This window comes from Grampus griseus, assembly GCF_964374135.1.
Source record: "Grampus griseus genome assembly, chromosome: 5".
In the NCBI taxonomy this organism is placed as follows: domain Eukaryota; kingdom Metazoa; phylum Chordata; class Mammalia; order Artiodactyla; family Delphinidae; genus Grampus; species Grampus griseus.
Window position 1 is genome coordinate 140,315,271 of NC_138998.1, and position 9,118 is coordinate 140,324,388.

The 9,118-nt window shown below is 56.6% G+C and overlaps 1 protein-coding gene across 2 annotated transcripts; it reads right to left on the reverse strand.

The window, feature by feature from the left end:
* Window positions 1–917: 917 nt before the first annotated feature.
* On the reverse strand, window positions 918–4,382 carry LOC309823266 (trefoil factor 3-like). 2 transcript variants are annotated; one of them, XM_082655437.1, is made up of 4 exons: window positions 4,347–4,382; window positions 4,042–4,172; window positions 2,322–2,468; window positions 918–1,283 (listed from the first exon to the last, which is right to left on the reverse strand). In XM_082655437.1, exons 2-4 carry the CDS (start codon window positions 4,163–4,165, stop codon window positions 1,270–1,272), a joined length of 285 nt encoding a protein of 94 aa, XP_082511563.1. In that variant the 5' UTR covers window positions 4,166–4,172; window positions 4,347–4,382; the 3' UTR covers window positions 918–1,269. The 2 variants fall into 2 exon arrangements, with proteins under 2 accessions (XP_082511563.1, XP_082511562.1); XM_082655436.1 differs by lacking the exon at window positions 4,347–4,382 and having other exon boundaries at window positions 4,042–4,217.
* Between the last annotated feature and the right edge of the window lie 4,736 nt (window positions 4,383–9,118).

The following is a 9,118-nucleotide window of genomic DNA, read 5'->3' on the forward strand; positions in this document are numbered from 1 at the left end:
ACAAGTCGAGTGCGTGAGGGCAGACGCCGCAAAGAGCTACGGACTCGGCCGTCAGGGAGGAAGGACAGGATGGAGTCCCTCTCGCAGGGTGGAGGGCGTGAGAGTGCTCAGGGAGCGGGCTGGGCATCTCGCTCTTGGGGAATCACGTGCACCTCAGAGGGGCTCTAGCTCCTCCAACTAGACCTCACGTGACAAATCGCAGTGTAACAGGCCTCCCCTGGGTGGGCCCTCAGCGGGGGCTTTGGGATGAGTTACTTATCCTACAACAAAGGGAATAACATCTCACTGCTAGGATGTTCATAGGATCTCACTCGAGAGACCTGGCCCAAAGTGCAAGCTTAAAAACAAAGCCTTTGGTTTCGAAAAGGAGCAAGCGTCTCTTTTCCAGCGGGAAGGATGGCTCAGACCCAGAAACCCCCGACCGGAGGCTGCGCTGCTTTCCGTTCCGCGCCGCGCATGCGGCGTAAACGAGCCCTGCGGTAGAATGAGTAGAATCGTCTGTGCAACCTCAACAGGGTCCTGTCAGCAGGAGGAGAGCAGGACACTCAGCTTGGACGGCTGGAGACCGTCCCGGTGTCCGTGGAGAGCTGCGTGTCCCCAAGAGGGAGGGAGGGGACAGCTCTCCATCTCGGGGTCACTAAGACTTCATGAGTGTTCGTGGTGACATTTGTTCATGTATCCACAAAGCTGCATCCATTTTCAGAGGAAAAAAGCAAAAGAAGGCCACCCAAGCTGTCACAGATGGTAAACTTGACTTACAAAGAAACCAAAAAGTGCCAATTGGTAAGATGGTTTTATTAGCTTTCTCTTCGCCAGGAAAGACATTAATAATCTTTTTTTTTTTTTTTTTTGGAACTTACATTTGAAACGGTGTTTCTCAAGGGACACTTAGAAGGCGGCTTGCCCTCCCCGTCCGGTCAGCACTAGATGTGAGGTTTGCTGCACCGTCACAGCTAGGGAGCTAGATTGGGAGCCTTCCCTCCTCCCCAGGCCTGGGGGAGACCCTCCGCTGGGAGATGCTAAGACACCCTCCTCCGCTCCCATCTGTGAAATGCTGAGAAGGGCGAGTGTGACTCGGTAGAAATAAAACACAGCAGCGGAAAGTCTCAGGAATGAAGACGTGAACTCATGCTGAGCACGGGAGCTTTATTCTTTAAACATCAGGCCTCACACATTAGGGGCAGTGCTTGCCGGGAGCAGGTGATAGAAAAGGAGAGGTGCTAGCACCAGGCAGAGTCCCCTCCCAAGCTGTCGGGCAGCAGCACGGCTTCAGAAGGTGCATTCTGGAAACAAAGCACAGACATGCGTTACCCTGAGCCATCCCGTGCCTGCCCACCCGCTGCCCCGCTTCTCCAGGTCCAGACAGGCTCCGAGGTCAGCGCCGTCTGCTGCTTTCCACACCAAGTCCCTGGGGAAGGGTTGAGCTCCCCCCGACCCTCGTGGGAGAATAGCCACATGCCCCACGGGGACCCAGGTTGTCAGGACAGACGGCACCGGAGACGGGCCCAGGTAGGGCCACTGCCAGAGTTCAAAGAAGTGTCGTCGCAGGCCGAGGAGCCGGCAGAGCGGGGACGGCCAGCACAGGGCTGACTCTCCCTCCTGGGCCCAGAGCCTTATCTGGACCTCTGCCTGGCTTTGCCGGGAAGGGGAGGAGGCCCTGGACAGTGGGAAGGGGCCCCGTGCTGATTAGGGAGCCGGCATCTGGCTGAGACGTGGCCTCCTTCGTCGTTACCCGGGGACGAAGCGCAAGAGGGGCCCCCCCGGGTGCTCGTTCCAGGAAGGGGCCTTAGGTAACTACGTTCATCGTAGACGGTGATCTGGCACCGGGGCTGCCAGGTGGCTCACGGCCACCTCCACGCCGCACAGGTGATGGGCGGGGCATGGAGGCAAATCACCTGTGCGCAGTCTGCTCCTGACACGCGGCTCCCCAGGGGCTGCCCTGCACCCCACTACTCCAGCGATGGAGGGGTGAGCACCTCGTGCTGGGGGCAGGGTGGGGGATGGCAGGGTGGGGAGAGGTGCCAGGACTCCAGCCCAGCATGTCGCCAGTCACAAAGGACAGAGACTCTGCAGGGGTCGTGTGCTGAAAATGACCTTGAAATCCGCCCAACTTTCCAAACCTACGTATTGTCCATTTCTCTCCAAACTAGTTCCCTCTCCGTAGGGCCTCGACTTTGAACACCTTTCTGAAATGATTAGAGTTTGCACAGACCTCCTCGGCCAACTGACGGCCGTGGCACAGGGGGTCCCACCCAGGGCTCAGGTGTGTGTGGCTTCCTGGGAGCCCAGAAAGGTCCCCCGTGCACGTGGGGCTGACTCACCTGCTTCCTGCAGGGGCTTGAAGCACCAGGGCACCCCGCGGATGCTGGAGTCGAAGCAGCAGCCCCGGTTGGTGCACTGCTCGGCGGTGACGTCGGGGTAGGCGCAGTCCACCCTGTCCTTGGCTGGGACCACGCACTGGTTCGGCGCTGTCCCAAACAAAGCCCAGTCAGAGCCCTTGCTGGCTTGGGGTTGGTCTACCGGCTGCATTTGCTGGTCTGCACCCTCCCCCAGCTCCTGAGTTCAAAGGCTGTGATCTCACCCCTCCCATAACCTGTGCTTGTCTGCTTGTCGAGGACACTCTTCCCGTAAATGTTGAAAGAGAAACGTTCTGTAGGAGATCTGGCTGGCTGCCTGGTGTCTCTCACTTGGGTGCTCCTAGCACCTTGCCAGGAAGTCAATAGGGCCTGGATTCCTTCCAGCTGGCAGGTACCCATGGGAATCCAGGGCCCCCGAACCCGGAAACAACGTTCCTCTTTATTGTCTTATCAACAAAATCTCCCCCTTAAAACAAAAGGAGTATAATAGAAGGCGGGTATTCAAAAGAGAAAATCACAATGTTTACTATTTCCTGCTTCTTTTCTGTATCTCCCTACCCCCCTGTCAAGCCTTCCCTGTACATCCTTCGCCTCTACTCTTCATTTTCCAGGTAAGCCTTTATGTCTGAAGTTCAGCAAAAGTCCACTTTGCCTCATTTCTTAAACTGGATTTGTCCTTAGGAAAATAGAAATCACGTGAAATCTCAAATCCTCTCCTATGGCTGCCAATTCATAATTCCTCATTCCACTGGTTCCCAAACTTCGCTCACATTGGGATCAGACGGGGGTCTTGAAAAACCATTGCTACCTCCTCCCACCCAGAGACTCTCTGATATAGTTGGCGTATCCTGGGCTTTAAGAGTTTTAAAATCTTCCAGGTGATTCTGATGGGTGACAAGTTCGAGACCTCTCAGCAGATAACTGCCACACCCTAATTTCTTTTCTTTTCTTTTCTTTTCTTTTTTGCGATACGCGGGCCTCTCACTGTTGTGGCCTCTCCCGCCGCGGAGCACAGGCTCCAGACGCGCAGGCTCAGCGGCCATGGCTCACGGACCCAGCCGCTCCGCGGCATGTGGGATCTTCCCGGACCGGGGCACGAACCCGTGTCCCCTGCATCGGCAGGCGGACTCTCAACCACTGCGCCACCAGGGAAGCTCCACACCCTAATTTCTTCACACGCTGGTTAATGGGGCAGACTCATTCCACTGGAACTGCAGTGCAATGGCTAAATGAAAACTGTGTTTGTAGGTATTGAAAATGTGATCGTTTTCATTTGTCTTTTCTTTTTGTCTTGCGAATGTGCTAGCATAATGCACAAAGACCTATACTGTAATTTGGAAATCCCCAGCAAGACAGGCAGTGGGATAGTGGCTTCGGTGTTGGCTGCCAGCCGGGTGGACCTGGGTTCCAATCCTAATTTCCACACTGCCCGAGAGGGTCAGTTATCAACTTTCAGAGCCTCAGTTTCCTTGTCTGTAAAATGGGGACAGCAAGACCCAATATGTAGAGCTGTTGAGAGAAAACGTGTGTGTCTGGTAAGTGGCAATTTTATTAAGGGGCCTGGTCACTCTCCTCAAGTCACAGGAAGCCCCCAGCCTGGCTCTCCCACGTCCCGTCCCCTTGTCATGTGCTCCCACCCCGCCACCCGGCCCCTCCTCCTTAAGGAGGTCAGAGCGGTACTCACCCAGACCCACGTACTGCCCAGTCGAGCTGGAGGACACCAAGGGCAGGACCATCACCAGCAGCCAGAATGTTCTGGCCTCCATGGTCACGGGCGGGCTCTGGGGACCCGTCGGCTCAGAGGACATGCCACGTCTGCCAAGAAGACTCATTTTTTATACCCCTGTGTTTACACAGGCACTCCGGATTCTGTTTGTCTGGGGAGCCCTTCCCTCTAGGTCCAGCCCCACCTGCTTCTCCCCTGCACAGGATGGTACAGCCCCCAGAGCGTCGTCCATCCCAAAGGGGAGAGGCTGCTTCCGACCCCACCTTTCTGGTAGTAAGCCAGTGGTGGTAGCAGATTCCAGTTTCCTGCGAATACCTCTCTGTCAGGGAGCAGGGCCGTGTTGATGCCTGTGTTAGCCTGGCTGGAAGAAAAGGATACAGGCTCAGCGTGGGGCTGGAGGGCAGGGTCAACAGGCCTGGGCATCAATCCTGCAACCCGCCCAGCAGCAGGCCACCAGGGTTCCTGCTCAGCGACAAGAGCTCCCAGGCCGCTTAATCGCAGCCCAGTCTCGGGTACTTGAAAAGACAGGTGACGGCGCAAGTGCGGTACGTGGTGCGCACAGATTTCACAACTCTTGAAAGGTAGAAGTTCCTTTTCTTCCTTTTTGCTTTTCTCCAGCAAAAAAATTGTTTTTATCATCAGCTACACGTTAACAAATGTATTAAATAAACTTATTCAATACATTTTCATAAAAATACAATACCTGCAGCTGGTTTTTATTTTCTTTAATATTTTCTTGCCGTGGACCATTTGGTTTTTTTAAGTCTTTATTGAATTTGTTACCATATCGTCTCTGTTTTATGTTTTGTTTTTTGGCCAGGAGGCATGTGGGATCTTAGCTCTCCGACCAGGGATCGAGCCCGCTCCCCCTGCAATGGCAGGCGAAGTCCTAACCACTGGACCGCCAGGGAAGTCCCTGCAGTAGGTTTTTAAAATCAGACAGTACAGAAGACTCTCCCCCTTTTGTGTGGTGCTGTCCATGTTTAACACGTTCTTAGGTGTTTTCCAGAATGTTCTCTGTACATTTAAGCACATTTTTAACACAAAGGCGAATTTACACCTTGCCCAGCTGGCTGGTTTTTTTTTTTTTAAGTGAAGGCTATATCTTGGAAATTATTTTATAACAGCATACCTACATGATACGGGTATAACTTTACCCATTTTCTGGAGGAACACACCAAGGCTCAAAACGTTGTTACTGAATCCAATCTCATACTGCTGGCCACACAAAAGGCCAGTAAATCGAGAGGCAGGTTGGGGCAGGAAGAGCGGCTTTATTGGGAAAGCTGGGAGTCCGAGAAGATGGTGGACTCGTGTCCCAAAGAAGCATCTTACCCGGGTTAGAATTCGGGCTTCTTTTATTCTAAAAGGGGAGGGGACGCGGCTGATGCCTGAAACTTCTTAGCGCCGCCAGACCCAGACCTTTGTTCTTGCAGCCTCCACGTAGGTCTAGTCACCGCGTGCCTGTAAACTTCCAACAAGACAAGGGTTATTCTCTATTGTGCAACTTTTTATCCCTATGTGAGTGAAAAGGGTTTTACCTTTAAAGGTCAAGTCTGGGAGGCAGAGCCTTGGGAAAGGGCTGTTATGTATATTTCAGGCCATAGGGGACGTTCCGGTACCCAGGTGAAGAGGCAACATGATTAAGCACAGAGCACAAGGTTAGAGCTGAGGGGACAGATCCCGCCTGGAGTCAGGTTTGTACTTCTCTGTTACAGGATGGCTGTCAAAGGTTACCTAGGGGACCCGGCGGAGCTGGGATTCGACCTGCCTCTGTGGGACCCTGCGGTCTCCACTCTCCATTCAGGGTACCCGCCCCACCCTGCAGCTGGCTGACTGGGGAGAGAGGGCGCACCTGGGGTCCAGCTATCGTGTGTTCTTCAGGCTTCCTTCCTGGCTGGGCTATTCTTCTCCCTGTTCAGCTCTGACCCAGGGACCGTGGGGTAGGTTTTGTACACCATCCCAGGGCGGACCCACTTGCTGGCCGCACTTTAATCCCCAGGTGGGGTTACAGTGTTGGAGGGGGTCCCCAAACCACCCAGGGGTTCCTCCTCAGAGCTGTCCTCCCCTGAGTGACCCACAGGGCCAGACTGTGCTTACACTGGGAACGGGGACTCTGTCCCCCCTCGCCACTCCCCTGGCCCAGCCCTGCTGCCTACCCAGTGAGCCCTGGGGGAATCCACATGCCGTGACACCCGCATCTGGTTTGCTCCCCGCTCCAAGGCTTGGAGACAGCAGGCTCCTCATCGTTTTCATGCCCCTCGCTCTGTTCCCAGAGGGAGAGAGTCACCCCAGCTAACAGAGGGCATGATGGTTATGTCATCGCAGGGGAAATTCCTGGGAGCCTCTTCTGGCCACACTGCTGCCACAGCCCCCGCCCTCCCACCCCCCATAGTACCCCAGGCCAGGCCAGGCTGGGGTTGGACCAGGTTTCAGGAAAACACAGACCCCCAGAAACGGGCTTAGAAGGGGCAGTTATGTGAAGGCTGCCGGGGCAGGGAGCCCGCCTGGCTGCCCTTGGAATCACCTGGAGGGCCGGACCGGCGTGGACCCCTGGGCCCTGCCTGCCCGGGCAGGTGGCTGGGAGACCACTGAGTTCTCCCGGCAGCCAGCGCGAGCCACTGCCTGCTGGTCTGCTGCAGTTTCACTCGGTGGATGTGGGTGGAGACCCCGCTGCAGGAGCCTGGGGCTTGGGGCTGAGGAAGGAATAACAAGGGGGCAGAGCCCCGTCCTGAAAGACTCCCTCACAGGGAGACGGGGGTCACCGTTACAATGATGAAGCTGCGAGACCTGGTCCCAAGTCCGGGGCTGTGTGACCTTGGACGCTTCACTTCCCGCCGGTGCCCCAGCTCCTTGCCTGTCACACACAGCCTCATCTGCAGGTTTGCCTGAGCTGGTGAGCCCGAACCAGGTGCTGGGGTCACACCTGATCACCTGCCAGCTGCGGTGCAGCAGCTACAGCGGCAGAGGGTCCAGCCTCGCAGACTCCAGGTCTTGATAGAAGTGGCAGCTGTGGGAAGGGGGGCGGGGGGGACGGAGCACAGGCTTCTTAGAGGGAAGAGGGTGAGGCCGGCCTCGGAGCCTCGAGAGGTGAGCACACGTTGCTGGGGGAAGTTCAGCCGTGTGTGTGCTCTTTGTTCTGTTATGGGGACCCTGGGCTGTCCACCAGGGGCAGAAGATGGGGGCAGAGAGCCCATCCTGCCCTCCAGAGCGCACAGGCCCATAGCCATTCGCGTTTCCCCGGGGGAGTTCAAGTTCCGGGAATGAAATAACACCAGTGCCAGAGCGGCAGGCCCCAGGGTCACCTGTCTTGGCCCAGCCTTGACAGATGGCTTGCCCAGCGCTCCCAGAGACCAGGGTGAGGAGCTGCCTGGGCCGTCCTGGGAGCCCACCCTGCATCCCTCCCTCCCTGGTCTTTGTATGCTGGTGCCCAGGGAAGGCGAGGGCCAAGAAGCAGGCTGTCTGGCCCCAAGTGCTAGGTTTGCAACCTCCCACCTGCAGGATGCATGGCCCCTGGCACGTATACAACAAGCATGGACCGAGTGTGATCACAGGCCTGGTACTTGACCTGTAATGTAGGGCCCTGAGGACACCAGGCAGAGTCCTGCCCTCAGAGCCCACAGCCCTGTGAGGGCGAACCAGCCTTGAAGTGTGAACTGTGGTATGACGCCACAAGACCTGGCAGAATGCTGCCCAGCAGGCTTCTCATCCGGGGTGAAATCTGCACTGGGTCTTGAGGGATGAGTAGGAGTTCACAGATGGATGAAGGTCAGAAGCACGTTCCAGGCAGTCACTGTGAACTCACCACCTCACAGAAAATACAGTCAGGGCCAAATACTCCATGTCACCCCTCAGCTTTCTAATACCGTCCCTCTGGGTTACTCAAGCCGGCAGAGAGCCACACAGAGATGGAAGATACAAAGTCACATTTTTCCACACACCTAGGGTAGCCCTGGGGCCACAGACCTCCCCAGGGAGCTTCCTGCTGACCAGCTGTCGCATCGCTCTGCGGCTGCCTTGGGTGTGGCCCTGCCCTCTGTGTTCCGTACAGAGTTCCTTCCAGCCCGACCCTTCCTGAGGAGCCGGACCTGAGTGTGTATGCTTTGGGGACGCAACCATGGACCTATTCAGGGAGGCTCCTGGTTTACACCGAGGACAAGCGGGGGGCTTAGAGTCGTGCACATGTATCGCGCACCAGCTGTAGGGGAGGAGTAGAGGACAGCGGGTCCTGAGTCCGGACGGAGGTTATGGGCCCGAATACGCCCCTCATGGACCCTGGATCTCTTGCCCCCAGTCCTGGGCCAGCACCCATCATACCACATACAGGGGCATGTGACAGCCATTGGGGGTTTCAGGGAAAGCAGCGTCCAGCTCACGGTACATATCTGGTGATGCTGCCACAGTGACCTCTACGTCGAGGGCTCGCTTGGGTTTGGAGCTATGCGTCAGCCCCAGGTGCCGTGACACCAAGGAAATGTTCCCAAGAACAAGTCAGCTGATGACCAGGGCACCCAAAGGAACAGAGATAAGTCAGAAGCAAACAGAGCTGGGAGCCGGGAGCGGATGTGCCCGGCCCCTCGTGGACAGCCCTGCCTTTTGGACCCAGACGGCCTTTCTCTGCAGCTGGACGGGCTCCAGCAGGAACCTAGGCCTGGCGGCTGCTAAGGCAGCACCTGGGTGTGCCTCCACTTGGGGCTGACGAACGCCAGCCCCTGGCCCTGCGCTGTGTCCCAGGGGGACAGCCATGGAAGACAGAGGTGGTCCCTGAGAGCCCCCGGTACAGGCAGGGCAGGACAAAGGCCCAGCAGCTGCAGGAGACCCCGGGGACCCCATCCTCCCGCCAGCCAAGTTGGATAAAAGCCACCGCGCACTTCTTCCCTGTGAATCAAGCCGCTGTCACTGAATGACTTGCAGGTGTGCTGGGTATACAAGCGTGTCCTCCCCAGATTCACGTCCTTCCCGGAAACTCAGAGTGTGGCTTTATCTGGAACAGAGTTGTTGCAGATGTGTTTCAGTTAGGACGAGGTCAGGCTGG